The 15,521-nt window shown below is 41.0% G+C and overlaps 1 protein-coding gene and 1 long non-coding RNA gene across 3 annotated transcripts in view; both read right to left on the bottom strand.

Moving 5' to 3' along the window:
* LOC142203938 (uncharacterized) overlaps nucleotides 1–15,521 on the bottom strand; it is a 1,061,686-nt gene that overhangs the window by 984,076 nt on the left and 62,089 nt on the right. The gene's annotated exons all lie outside the window — the stretch shown is intronic.
* The window catches only part of GLT1D1 (glycosyltransferase 1 domain containing 1), a 100,695-nt gene that overhangs the window by 58,118 nt on the left and 27,056 nt on the right, over nucleotides 1–15,521 (bottom strand). The window contains exons 2-5 of the mRNA XM_075275033.1: nucleotides 14,084–14,232; nucleotides 10,129–10,234; nucleotides 6,074–6,125; nucleotides 431–467 (exon numbers count right to left, since the gene is read on the bottom strand). Of these exons, the coding sequence (XP_075131134.1) occupies nucleotides 431–467; nucleotides 6,074–6,125; nucleotides 10,129–10,234; nucleotides 14,084–14,232 (344 nt within the window). The remainder of the gene's footprint in view (nucleotides 1–430; nucleotides 468–6,073; nucleotides 6,126–10,128; nucleotides 10,235–14,083; nucleotides 14,233–15,521) is intronic.

Genomic DNA, 15,521 nt, shown 5'->3' with positions numbered 1-15,521 from the left:
TAGTTTACTTTTATTTGTCTAGACACAGTGGCCTATGGCAAGTTTTCTGCCATCTTATTTTACTGTTTATTACTGATGATTACATTTGTGATATTTTTGCCCTAAAACATGTTAGAAGACATCATTCCTTGCTCCAGGGAAGCGGCAAGCCTGAATTATTTCATGCCGCCCCACCTTTCCGTAACAGATGCATCATAAAAAACAAATTTCGATAATTTCTCAGGCTAATAGTGATGTGCAATCGGCAAATATAAGTTTGTGAGTGACACATACACTACATTACAAGAACTTTACTTCCTTACCTAGCAAAATGTAAAGTTATCTATGGAAGTTGTTAAAACAGATGCTATTGTAATTTCAGAGCCACTAAAACATCCTCGCAGTTCAGTACATCAACAACATAGCATTTAATATCACTGTAAAATCTTACCTTGAGGTTGGATGTGTATTTTAGACATGGCTTGGGGCTAAGAAATAATGAAAAAGGAAAGAAGCCCTTTACTACAGAAAACAGAACATAATTCATACATCAGTAAGCTCCGCGCTCACTAATAACTTTTTTTTTCCCTATTCACAGCAAGGCTAATGGGAAGTATCAGTATTTTTGAGGATAAATGTGCTGCAGACAGCCACACGGCTGCCCATAAAATGTTCATGTTTTGCTTTCAGAAGGAATAAATTGTCATTTAGAGAAAAGCTTCACAGACAGCAGTAAAAAGACTCCAGCACCTAAATCAAGAGACAGAAAAATCAGGCACGAACCGATTCAAGTTCAGCCAAAACTTTGGAGATAAACAAGTTTTTTCCCCCACTTATTCTAATATAATTGAAGAGCTCAACGGAAAAATGGCCTAAGTCCAAAAATCAATATTGTGAGAAAAACGAAATTTAAAGTTTTAGCCTAAAGCAAACGGGCATTATTGTGGAATATATCTATCCAATGTAATCAGCTAATGAACACCGTTAATCCTAATCATAAATTGTATTATTTATTTAAACAATTGCAGCTTCATGTATAAATATTATTTATTTAATATTATTAATTAATTACTACTATTATTAAACAATGAAGAAGAAGAATTACCTGCCTCCCTTTTCGGCGCTAAATATGTGCAAAAGTCGATTTAGAGCCTTTTAAACAATAAGACAAAGTTTTTACACTAATATAAACAACAGACCGGAAGTCACGATTTCAATGAAAAAATGACCAACGAGAGTGAAGTAAGTAAGTTTGTATTGGACTTAGGCCATTATTCCATTGAATGTAAATTCTTCTGCATTGAAATATATGGACTTAGGTCATTAATCCTAGGTACCTTGTAAACCCAATGCATAGAACGAGGTACAAAGAAGCTTTCTAGGTAATAATTTGAAATATGACAAAATGTGGACTTAGGCCATTTTTCCGTTGAGCTCTTCAATTATAATAATAACATCCCCCTGTCCAATCTCCCAACCATTGCTCCCACTTCACTCCCGCTCTATTTGTCAAAATAGAATTTGGTTTTAGAATAGTTTCTTTTACAATGACCATTAAAGGAATAAGTCAGGAAGATTACCAAATGTATATGTCTGTTGAGTATAGGTAAAAAGTGCCACCAACTGCCAAGTTTTATAAATAAAAAAATACAAAATTCTGTGCAGGACCCAGTATGCGCTATGCCATATATGCCATCAGGAGCTGAGCATATTGATAGATAGTTTTATAGGAAAAGATTCAGTCTTTTTATGGTGAGAAGTCAAGGAGGTGGTCAGTGATTAACAGCGTCCCCTATGATGGGTGCATACACAGACAGCTGACAATCACTGATAGGAATGACTCCTTGACCCCTCAACAAAGAAAGAGCAGAGATTTCACTGGGTATAGGACAGGTTATACGGAGACTTTACCCAGAAAGCTACATACCTCATGCTGCCTGCAGATTGCATTGCATATTATATATGACAACCTAGCAAATAAGTTTGCTATTAATTAGAGATGAGCGAACACTAAAATGTTCGAGGTTCGAAATTCGATTCGAACAGCCGCTCACTGTTCGAGTGTTCGAATGGGTTTCGAACCCCATTATAGTCTATGGGGAACATAAACCCGTTAAGGGGGAAACCCAAATTCGTGTCTGGAGGGTCACCAAGTCCACTATGACACCCCAGGAAATGATACCAACACCCTGGAATGACACTGGGACAGCAGGGGAAGCATGTCTGGGGGCATAAAAGTCACTTTATTTCATGGAAATCCCTGTCAGTTTGCGATTTTCGCAAGCTAACTTTTCCCCATAGAAATGCATTGGCCAGTGCTGATTGGCCAGAGTACGGAACTCGACCAATCAGCGCTGGCTCTGCTGGAGGAGGCGGAGTCTAAGATCGCTCCACACCAGTCTCCATTCAGGTCCGACCTTAGACTCCGCCTCCTCCGGCAGAGCCAGCGCTGATTGGCCGAAGGCTGGCCAATGCATTCCTATGCGAATGCAGAGACTTAGCAGTGCTGAGTCAGTTTTGCTCAACTACACATCTGATGCACACTCGGCACTGCTACATCAGATGTAGCAATCTGATGTAGCAGAGCCGAGGGTGCACTAGAACCCCTGTGCAAACTCAGTTCACGCTAATAGAATGCATTGGCCAGCGCTGATTGGCCAATGCATTCTATTAGCCCGATGAAGTAGAGCTGAATTGTGTGTGTTAAGCACACACATTCAGCACTGCTTCATCACGCCAATACAATGCATTAGCCAGTGCTGATTGGCCAGAGTACGGAATTCGGCCAATCAGCGCTGGCTCTGCTGGAGGAGGCGGAGTCTAAGGTCGGACCTGAATGGAGACTGGTGTGGAGCGATCTTAGACTCCGCCTCCTCCAGCAGAGCCAGCGCTGATTGGCCGAATTCCGTACTCTGGCCAATCAGCGCTGGCCAATGCATTCTATTAGCCCGATGAAGTAGAGCTGAATGTGTGTGCTAAGCACACACATTCAGCACTGCTTCATCACGCCAATACAATGCATTAGCCAGTGCTGATTGGCCAGAGTACGGAATTCGGCCAATCAGCGCTGGCTCTGCTGGAGGAGGCGGAGTCTAAGGTCGGACCTGAATGGAGACTGGTGTGGAGCGATCTTAGACTCCGCCTCCTCCAGCAGAGCCAGCGCTGATTGGCCGAATTCCGTACTCTGGCCAATCAGCGCTGGCCAATGCATTCTATTAGCCCGATGAAGTAGAGCTGAATGTGTGTGCTAAGCACACACATTCAGCTCTACTTCATCGGGCTAATAGAATGCATTGGCCAATCAGCGCTGGCCAATGCATTCTATTAGCTTGATGAAGCAGAGTGTGCACAAGGGTTCAAGCGCACCCTCGGCTCTGATGTAGCAGAGCCGAGGGTGCACAAGGGTTCAAGTGCACCCTCGGCTCTCCTACATCAGAGCCGAGGGTGCGCTTGAACCCTTGTGCAGCCTCAGCTCTGCTACATCAGAGCCGAGGGTGCGCTTGAACCCTTGTGCACACTCTGCTTCATCAAGCTAATAGAATGCATTGGCCAGCACTGATTGGCCAGAGTACGGAATTCGGCCAATCAGCGCTGGCCAATGTATCCCTATGGGAAAAAGTTTATCTCACAAAAATCACAATTACACACCCGATAGAGCCCCAAAAAGTTATTTTTAATAACATTCCCCCCTAAATAAAGGTTATCCCTAGCTATCCCTGCCTGTACAGCTATCCCTGTCTCATAGTCACAAAGTTCACATTCTCATATGACCCGGATTTGAAATCCACTATTCGTCTAAAATGGAGGTCACCTGATTTCGGCAGCCAATGACTTTTTCCAATTTTTTTCAATGCCCCCAGTGTCGTAGTTCCTGTCCCACCTCCCCTGCGCTGTTATTGGTGCAAAAAAGGCGCCAGGGAAGGTGGGAGGGGAATCGAATTTTGGCGCACTTTACCACGCGGTGTTCGATTCGATTCGAACATGGCGAACACCCTGATATCCGATCGAACATGTGTTCGATAGAACACTGTTCGCTCATCTCTACTATTAATGCATTTTCTAATTTTATGTCCTATATATACTGAAATATCTTTTCTTATTCCAAGGGTAAAACAACCCAACACAATTTTAACAGTGAATTTTCAGACAAGTATATTAACCCATTCCCTGCCACCCACGTATTTATACGTCCTGACAGGACGGCACTACAGTAGCAGAGGATACATGTAGTACATCGTTGCGACTAACGCCCATTTCTAAGGATCTGTTAAGGCTATTAAGATGACCTTGGATCATCATGATAGACCTTACAGATCAGGCGCGATTCTCTGGTGAAAACACTGTTTGGCATGGAGATTCCAAAGCAGATCTCAATTTCAAACTGTGTTTTTAACAGCAAATTGCTCTGAATTTGTAAGGGCTATCATGATAATTTTGGTATCATTATAAAGATTGTCATCTTTAAAATGAATCCAAGATCATCTTCATAGCCCTAACAAACCTGAGATATGGGGCTCTAAATTGTCCTCCCCCTTCAGCCTCATTTGACCCTGTCCATGTTTTGTCCATACCTGACCTTTATAGAGTAACATATGCTGACCACCTCTCTAGCGATATCTGTTACATGGTATAATAATAGCAATAATGATCAGCACTAGAGATGGTGGATGAAAAAGTTCCATCAGTCAGATAACACATTTTCACCCACAGAATGTCACCGTAAAAAAACCCAGTTTTTGACAGCTTTCAGATGGGTATAATAGTGGGGTTTTTTTGTTTTTTTTGCACCCAACGTACAAACAAAACACTTGGACTTTCAGCAGGACATCAGATCTAGAATTATGGCTCTCGAATACCAGTAATGATGAACCATAGGAACTTCAGATGTTGCGCCCATAATATGTGAACAATAAAGCGGCCATGTTAGTCATCATATTAGTTAGATATAGAGATTACAATTCACTAGGGTTACAATTTGTATAGAGGGATAGAAAATTATATTCTTGTGTAATCACCTATTTAATTTGCATGCAAAAAATTGGTTGCCGCATTTCTGTGATTTTTGGCGTTTACTACCTGCACCTGGAAATGTATATTTTTATGTGGTGTGTATGAATTCCTCACATCCTGCAGTTTTTGGGAAAGTACATTTTGTTTGTAGAAAGAGACTGCTTGAACCAGCATTTTAGTGGCAAATTTAAATTTTTGTGCAATTTTTGCTTATAATCTATGTTTTCTGCAAAGATGCATGAAGGTGGTTGTATATATGAAATATTAACTTGCGTTACGTTAAGTTTTTATATACAGTATGCTCTGCAATCTCAAAAAAGTTTTAGATTTTGGTGCCATAGTTTGCCATGTGCAGTATAGATTTTTAACATATTAGTGAATAAGAGCAAAATCTTGCTCATCTTCTATACCAGTTTTTTGAGAGTCCGAGCCCTTGTTGTAGTTGATGTTTGCGGTAAATATAAATTGTGTACACCACGATCTATTATTTTATATGTGTTACTTCAGTGAATGTATGATCGACTATGAGTTTTAGGTGCAAATATATGTTTACTGAATTTTTGCAATAAATTATGCGTTTGTCACAAAGTTTAATGAAGTTAAATGAATTAATTGATAATCCATTGAGACTACTTTAAAGAAATATATAGGGTTTAGCAGTTCATTTGCTTTTCATGGTGTGTAATCCCTACATTTTATAGGAGGAAACTTTCTTTTTTAACATTTCCTGCTTCAAAGCAGAATTTTGTTCCTTCCAGTTCTGGTGATTTTATAAAGACATGTGCATACAGGTGTAGGCTTTAGTGATAGGAATGAACTTTGAACATGTTGAACTCTTATTTTTAGGAGGTGTGGTGCACATAAACACACACTTTAAATCAAAATTTCATGAAAGTACCTGTTTGTATACAGTACCAAGTGACATAAGGTAGTATCATTTTTTAATGTTGCAATTTCAGTTTTATTTGTCCATCTCAAAACTGAAAATTATCCTGGAAGCAAGAGGTGCAAAATATCTGAAAACCCCTGGCAGCGAAGTGTTTAACAATTCTTTTTCAAGAAAAAAAAAAAAAGAAAAACTTACCCAAAGTTTTGCTGCAACTTCCTTTATCTTGTAAGTGAAGGCAACTACAAATCTGAATAATTAAAAAAAAAATAAAAATTATCACATGCACACAAATGCTTATATGCTGTGGAGTAAAATATTAAGTATTACACAATACATCATGAAACATCTGAAGTGGTAGAAATCACACATCACTAAGTGGCCACCGTATTCACTGAGTGGATGAACATGGTGAGGAATTTAAACACAAGCTGGAATAAATTTTGGCAGAAATTTTCGAGTGACAGCCGTATCTCCTGTTTGCAATTCAACCACATCCCTAATGTCACCGCAGATGGAAGATCACGTGACCAGACACACCATTCTGCATGCTGAATTGTAACATGGTGCATTTAGGAAACAAGCACAGGCACAGTGCGATATCGTGGAGGAGGCAGAGTGAGGTATCTACAAATATATGCCTCCATTTACAGCCATTTATGGGCTAGATTGGTATATTTTTAGTGGATACAGCAATGGGGTGCTGCTTCTCATGAAAGAATAAATATGGTATATACTAGTAAGTAAGTTTATAGTGCATTTCTAACTCTTTAGTGACTTTAAAAAGGCCAAACAATTTTTTGCATTTTCCTATTGTCAAATATCAAGAATTTAAACAATTTTTTTCGGCAATATTACTGCATAAGGGTATGTTTTTTGCGGGACAAGTGGTATTGTGTAACGTTAACATTTTGGGGTACATATACATCATTAATTTTTATTATTTCTTTTTGGAAATACTTTTTTTCTCCCCCCATTAGGCCTCTGGCTGCCACATACAGGCACTGGAACCCTATGATCTTATTTGCAGGGATGTCAATGAAGGAGACCCCGCAGTATTCTGAGTTAATTGATTATGAATAAGGCCCAATAGCAACCAGCACAGAAAGTCTGTACAACAGCCACTGTTGATCTAAACATTCCTATAATGGTAATGAGCTGCAATACCAGGCACAGCTCATAGGGACAGGACTGTGCAGACACTGCATTATGCTGACTTGTATGGGTCTAGGGCCATGATGGCGAACCTATGGCACAGGTGCCTGAAATGGCACTCAGAGCCCTCTCTATGGGCACCCATCTGTGGAAAAGATTATACTGTGTAGGGGCCACTGTGGAACAAATTGTACTGTGTGGGGGCCACTGTGGAACAAATTGTACTGTGTGGGGGCCACTGTGGAACAAATTGTACTGTGTGGGGGCCACTGTGGAACAAATTGTACTGTGTAAGAGCTACTGTGGAGCAGACTGTACTGTGTGTGGGCCACTGAGAAGCAGATTGTACTGTGTGGGGTTCACTGTGGAGCAGATTTGACTATTTATATCACACAGTATCTGTTTTATAGCAGGCTTGATATTATCCTGTAGATAAACAATCATTCTTTAAGCTCTAGAAAATACTCTTTTGGAATAACCTTGACAAATAAAGCTACAATTGGAATGTTTGGAATGTGGAACAGATCTAGCCCAGAATCTTAGACTTCCACGAATATGGAGTTCTGGATGGTATTTTCAAAATGTCCCCAGTGTTAGGTATGGAGATAGAATATCTGTTTCATGTACTGTACATATCAAAGGCAAAGCAATCCAGAAAACCCCAGCAGCTACAAGGTTTAATTCAGACTTTCCATGGCATTTATTCACTTCTGACAAGGAGAGGGGTGTTCCCTTTAAAGTTACACAAGTTTCAATTCCCTATTCAAGCAAAACTCTGTGAAATACAAGTACCGTGTATAACTTGCTCACAGGTTCCAGTATATTGTCACTCCTTAGGGAGAGACCACCATATAGGTGTGTGGAGACTTGTTAAGCCTTTAGCACTCCACTTTGCAAGGAACTATGGGAAGAATATGCAAATCTGCCTTCCATGATGTAATTAGGAAGACAGTTGCTGCCTCATTGTTGCAAACCAATAGAGGGCGCTCACTGGAATGTGCAAGCCCGTCTTAAGACAGGATTCCAGTGAAACAACCCAATAATGGCTGCTCCCTTTAGCCTCATGCCCGACCTTCCAAGAGGCCTTTGTTTAGCAATGACGCTGGGATTAATACCAGGTATAGTCTCTCAATTGAGGACAGCTGTTTCGATCTGGTTGGATCTCATCAGCCCGATGTAGAGAGGACTATAACCTGGTATAGGTGAGAGGCTTAGACAGGGTTCGGGGGATATTGTCACTCCTTAGGGAGAGACCATCATATAGGTGTGTGGAGACTTGTTAAGCCTTTAGCACTCCACTTTGCAAGGAACTATGGGAAGAATATGCAAATCTGAGGCAGCAACTGTCTTCCTAATTACATCATGGAAGGCAGATTTGCATATTCTTCCCATATTCTTTTTTCTTTTTAATGTAGATCGTGAGCCACATATAGGGATCACAATGTACATTATTTTTTCCTATCAGTATGTCTTTGATTTGTAGAATGGGAGGAAATCCACACAAACACGGGGAGAACATACAAACTCCTTGCAGATGTTGTTCCTGGCGGGATTCGAACTCAGGACTCCAGTGCTGCAAGGCTACAGTGCTAACCACTGGGCCACCATGTTGCCCCATGGGTTTTTATATTGTGTCTGTTAACACTCATGCCCGTTTTTTTCAAGCGGACAAAAAAAATCCTACATGCAGGACTTTTCTGTCCATTTGAAAAAAACGGACGGCATTTTTTTTTTCTACATTGAAGTCTATGTCCATTATTTTGTGTTTGTTTATTTTCTGAGCATGCTCAGAAAGCATAACCTGCAAAAAAAAAAAAAAAACGGACAGTAAAAAAAAAAAAAAAGGACACTAAGGGGGCGTTCACTCTGCCGTCGGTGCCCAACAGCCAGGGGTGAACCTGCCCCTCTCGCCGCCCGAAGCGAACGAGAGAAAGCCGCCCCCCCCCCCCCCCCCGCCGGGGAGGGGCGGGGCTTCGCGCCGTTCACAGACATGAGAGCAGGCCTGCTCTCTGCCTGAGTGTGAGGGGAGGCTGCCGGAGCAGCGCTGCTTCAGCGACCTCCCCAATCCACCGCTCCGTACTAAGCCAGTCCAGGACAGCTTGTCCTGTACTGGCTTGGGTAAGAAAAAATGCCGCCCTCCCTGAGGCCCTGCCATAGCGCCGCCTGAAGCGCTCGCTTCAGGTCGCCTCATGGGAGGTGCGGCACTGCCAACAGCTAGTGCCCGATGCTAATGTCCGTTCAAAATCTTGTGCGGACATTAGCATCGGACACTAGCTGTGTCCGTGACATTTTGCATTAATTTAAATGGACATGCATTCTTTTACTGTCCGTGTCTGTCCTTAACTGTCCATTCCCAAAGATGTCCGACTTTTCAAGCGGACAGAAAAAACCTACATGGTTTTCAGCTGCTGGCTTTTTCGCTCGTCTAATCGCCAAATTCCTCTGTGTGAACCGACCCTAAGCTTGCACTGTCTAACTTTAAAACAGTATTAGTAAATACCAAGGTCAAATAATAAACAGGCTAAATTGTTATTTCAGGTCTATTAGCGCCACAATCTTCAATACACCTGTACTTATAGCATGAACTCTGGTTCAAGGAAACGTCATAAAACACCAGTCTTAATAAATCTGCCCCCTCAAATCTACCCCATTGTCCCAAAGCTGTTCGTAAGTTTACTTTTTTCTTGAGTTCTTCCTTAAATCAATAAAACTCTGTTAAATGATGGTTGGAGCATAACACATGCTACATGAATAACATATGCTACATGGTATTTCCTCCCTTTCAGTCTTTGTTCAGGTTCACATTTTGCACCATTATAGCACTGTGATAATGATTTGTCACTGGATTAAAAAAAATAAATAAAAAATGAATGAACACCGTCTACTGAAATAAAAGGAGAAGTAGAAATGATTTTTTAGAATATGCAATTTACTAAAAAAGAGGAACTGCTGGCACCCTCACATATTTCATGTGTCATGGGGAATTAACCCATTACCGCCTACAGTACATCCTGATGTCATAAACTCTGAAGTGTGATGTGATTCTAGGAAAGATGTGTAATGGTATGACTGTGAAAGTTCAATCCCTGTTACCACACCTGGCATCTTCAAGCACAGCTCCCATTACCCTGTATTTTTCTTCATTCTTTACATCTTCGTTTATGTCTGTCCCACCAAAGATGACCCCAAAAGGTATATTGTGACCTGAAATTGAGAACAAAACCAGAAAGAATATTCACGGAAAAGGCATGTGTAAAACTGACAGCAACTAAAATAAGAAAGAAATACTGTATAGCTGATAGGAGACACCTCGTATTCTTTATAGGATTGAAATCTAGGGGTAACATGTCCTATGGAGGTGGGTATCTACTGTATAGTAAAGGAAGGCCTTATTTACATTTTCACACAAAAGTTACTGTACATAATCGAGTATCAGCTGACCAAAATATACGCCAAGACTCCTAATTTTATCACAAAAAAACTGGGAAAACTTACTGACTCGAGTATAAGCCGAGGGGGGAAATCCACCATTGCAGATAAAAAGTCTGGTCATGTGCATTTCAGCTTAGTAACTCCATGGGGATCATAGTAATAGCAGTTAACCCCATCATGTCCCTCACATTAACCCCGTGTGTGCCTCACATAAGAGTTACTGATATGTGGGACATTTGGAGGTAATAATTAGCTATCTTCATAATTAAGGTCCTTCATTAGTACCCTCATGTGTCTCACATATTAGTAACACAGGGGTTAATATGAGGGACATGATGGGGTTAACTGTTATTAATGTGAGGCACATGGAGTTACTAAAACTAAATTTATAACCCCAAATGCCTGACATTAATAGGCAGAGTAACTAAAGGAAGGTCCCTGTGTGTGTAACTTTACTGTAGCTTCCTCTCCTCCATACAACAGACATCTTCCATAAGACACAATGAATCCCGGCCACTCATCTGCAGGGTAGATGCTAAATCCTAGTGTGCTAAAGACGTCATGACCATGTGATCGGACTGTGGTGTGGGCGGAGCTACTAGGATTTAGATTCAACCTTATCTGCAGATGTTATATACAGTCCTATGAAAAAGTTTGGGCACCCCTATTAATCTTAATCATTTTTAGTTCTAAATATTTTGGCGTTTGCAACAGCCATTTCAGTTTGATATATCTAATAACTGATGGACACAGTAATATTTCAGGATTGAAATGAGGTTTATTGTACTAACAGAAAATGTGCACTATGCAATAAACCAAAATTTGACCTATGGGCACCTCAACAGAAAAGTGACATTAATATTTAGTAGATCTTCCTTTTGCAAAGATAACAGCCTCTAGTCGCTTCCTGTAGATTTTAATCAGTTCCTGGATCCTGGATGAAGGTATTTTGGACCATTCCTCTTTACAAAACAATTCAAGTTCAGTTAAGTTTGATGGTGGCCGAGCATGGACAGCCCGCTTCAAATCATCCCACAGATGTTCAATGATATTCAGGTCTGGGGACTGGGATGGCCATTCCAGAACATTGTAATTGTTCCTCTGCATGAATGCCTGAGTCGATTTGGAGCGTTGTTTTAGATTATTGTCTTGCTGACATATCCATCTCCGGCGTAACTTCAACTTCGTCACTGATTCTTGAACATTATTCTCAAGAATCTACTGATACTGAGTGGAATCCATGTGACCCTCAACTTTAACAAGATTCCCGGTGCCGGTATTGGCCACACAGCCCCAAAGCATGATGGAACCTCCACCAAATATTACAGTGGGTAGCAAGTGTTTTTCTTGGAATGCTGTTTTTTTTGGACTCCATGCATAACGCCTTTTTGTATGACCAAACAACTCAATCTTTCATCAGTCCACAGGACCTTCTTCCAAAACGAAGCTGGCTTATCCAAATGTGCTTTTGCTTACCTCAGGCGACTCTGTTTGTGGCATGCTTGCAGAAACGGCTTCTTTCTCATCACTCAACCATACAGCTTCTCCTTGTGCAAAGTGTGCTGTATTGTTGACCGATGCACAGTGACACCATCTGCAGCAAGATGATGCTGCAGCTCTTTGGAGGTGGTCTGTGGATTGTCCTTCACTGTTCTCACCATTCTCCTTCTCTGCCTTTCTGATATTTTTCTTGGCCTGCCACTTCTGGGCTTAACAAGAACTGTCCCTGTGGTCTTCCATTTCCTTACTATGTTCCTCACAGTGGAAACTGACTGGTTAAATCTCTGAGACAACTTTTTGTATCCTTCCCCTGAACAACTATGTTGAACAATCTTTGTTTTCAGATCATTTGAGAGTTGTTTTAAGTAGCCCATGATGCCACTCTTCAGAGGAGATTCAAATAGGAGAACAACTTGCAATTGGCCACCTTAAATACCTTTTCTCATGATTGGATAGATCTGGCTATGAAGTTCAAAGCTCAGTGAGGTTACAAAAACAATTTTGTGCTTCAGTAAGTCAGTAAAAAGTAGTTAGGAGTATTCAAATCAATAAAATGATAAGGGTGCCCATACTTTTGCACCGGTCAAATTTTGGTTTAATGCATGTTGCACATTTTCTGTTAGTACAATAAACCTCATTTCACTCCTGAAATATTACTGTGTCCATCAGTTATTAGATATATCAAACTGAAATGGCTGCTGCAAACACCAAAATATTTAGAACTAAAAATGATTAAGATTAATAGGGGTGCCCAAACTTTTTCATAGGACTGTACCAGTGGCTACAGGACCTTTGATGACATCACAGTCCCGTGACCTCATGACAAGCCAATCATAGAGCAGAAGCACTAAAGGACCTCCCCCTTCCAGGTCCTTCCAGTTTTCTGTGCTCCATGGACCCTGACTCATGTATAAGCCGAGCAGAGCTTTTTCAGCAAGAAAATATATAAAATACTCGAGTATAAACGGTACTCAAAAACATTTATAACCTAATCCTACATAGAGGCTTCTGTTGTTTGCACATATCTTCAGAGGTATGCCACTTTCTCAGTTTTTCCCTACTGTCAGCAACAATCCTCCTAACCGATACAGTGAGTGGCATGAACTGACTTCTTCCGGTCTGCATTTTTTTTTTAATGTAGATTGTAAGCCCCATATAGGACTCAATGTACATTATCCCCTATCAGTATGTCTTTGGAGTACGGGAAGAAATCCCCGCAAACACGAGAACATACACACTCCTTGCAGATTTTTTGTCCTTGGCAGGATTTGAATTCAGAACTCCAGTGCTGCAAGGTTGCAGTGCTAACCACTGAGCCGTGTTGCACCTTATTCCTGTCTGTATTATGGAGTTCCAGCAACTACACTATGCAAGAGATATGCAAAGCTTTAATATAAGGCATACTGCCATATGTACTATCATAGTAGAGCACCTTCAATTATATTCTGATCAAACTCCGTTTACCACAAAGTATTTTCTGGTGTACGGTAAGTGGAGGAGATCAAGATATTAAAAGTTTATTCTTTTTTTACTTTCATCAAGTAGATACTTAGATATTGAGAACTAAACAGAGGAGAAGGCTCCTTAAGCAGCCAGTTACCTTACAATGAGACGCAAGACTGTAAGGAAGAGGAGTAGGGGGCAATCGGCAGACCTCTCAGGCAGAATAGAGAAGATACAGTTATATATCTCTCAGTTAACGGAAATTCTACTGGGATAGGGAACTTTTTTATGACACAACCCCTGACATTTTTAGGCTACAATTTTTGTGAGAATGCAAATAGCACACTTCTAACATAGTTAATGTAATAGTCATCCTACTCATCTGATTGCCAGAAAGTCTCAACTTTCTCTACAGTAATACTACTAAGCACTATAACACACCCCAATATAAAGATAAAATGTAGTGTGATAAAGTAAGCCTATGTATACAAGTTCACTGTTTTTCTTGGACCTTCTGCTCCTGGAAACGGTGGCCCAGACAGAGGTGAATAAAGTTATTTCATGTTCATGGCCACTTTAGCCAACAATAACAAAATTATATTTGATAACTCCAGTAAAATAAAACAGAGTGAATGTAACTTAAAATCTTAAAAATGTCTCAAGAGACATTACGGTTACCAAGTAGAAATCTTCCTGCTTTGTACAGATGGATCGCCAGTCCAGCATTAAACTTCCTTTGGGAAATCAGTTTTGCTACCTCCAATGGGCTCTGCACTGTGGCTGCGTCTTGGAGCTCACACTCATGGCCTGCTGCTTCAAGGTGACTTCTGAATATTAGGAAACAAAAAACGTCAATTATTAAAAAGAGAGAACTCTAGTGACTCATATTTCTGCTAAAGATAACAATAGTCAGTTCTAGCAAGTAATTAACAGTACACACATCAAAACAAAGGCATGATACACAAATTCGGACTGTAATGCAAAATCTGTAATTTTCTGGACATTTTAAATTGATTGCCTATCTTCAGTATGCATCATCAAAATCCGATCTGTGTGGGTCCAACATCCACTGTCCCCACTGATCAGCTGTAGTAATCTGCAGCCAAAAGTAAGACCCACAGTGCAGTGGCAGCATCCGAGTACTGCATGTCAGTTCCCATTCACATGAATGAGGGCTAAGGTGCAGTAATTATAAGTGGTCACTATACAAAGGACTGCGCCATCTGCTTCCTGCTCTGTCCACTATAAAGCTCCAGTGCCCCATGCCCGCTGAGTAAAGCTGGTTGTTGGGGTGCTCAGACCTTCCACTTATTAGATATTAATGGCCTATCATAAGTGTAGGCTATCATGGAAAACCCCTTTAACTTGTAGAAAAATGACTGGTCTTGGTATATAGGGCAAATGGATGTTTTGGACCTCCTCATACTCTAGAGCAGGGGTCCTCAAACTTTTTAAACAGTGGGCCGGAGGCAGAGCAGGTCGCACAGACATCAGGAGCGGTGCCCTCCAATAGGTAACGTGAAGTGCGCTCCATGGCCTGGCCCGAGCTCCCCAGGAGCTTCATTATAAATGCAAGCCTGCCGGCGTTGTCGGCAGGGCCAGACAGAAGTGCTTGGCGGGCCGCAGTTTGAGGACCCCTGCTCTAGGGCCTCTGCAACCCTTACCTCTGCATGAAAAAAAATGGACTTTATGGTAAAATGCTAAATTATATAACATGGAAACTGCAGAACACATAGATTGTAAGCTCTTGCGAGCAGGGCCCTCAGTCCCATTGTGTGAAACGACTTTCTTTGTAATGTATCTTTCTGTCTGTATTTGAACCCTACAAATTGTACAGCGCTGCGGAATATGTTGGCGCTATATAAATAAAATTTATTATTATATAGAACACTGTCATCAGCTACCTCCACCAAAAGAGACTCAATAAACCTACAAAAAAAGTTACAAACATATCAAAGCTATGTTGTTCATTCATGTAATGTGCTCTGTAATATGATGGTAACAGCTGAATAAGGTTGGAGGACTCCCTTTAAATCCATGGAGGGCTGAAAATGACCCAATCTCCTTGCTTTATATTCAGATTCACCTTGATAAAGGCAGTGATTCCCACAATGAC

This window comes from Leptodactylus fuscus, chromosome 1 (assembly GCF_031893055.1).
Source record: "Leptodactylus fuscus isolate aLepFus1 chromosome 1, aLepFus1.hap2, whole genome shotgun sequence".
Taxonomy (NCBI): domain Eukaryota; kingdom Metazoa; phylum Chordata; class Amphibia; order Anura; family Leptodactylidae; genus Leptodactylus; species Leptodactylus fuscus.
The sequence above is the reverse complement of the archived record's forward strand: the minus strand, read 5'-3'. Positions and strand labels throughout refer to the sequence as shown.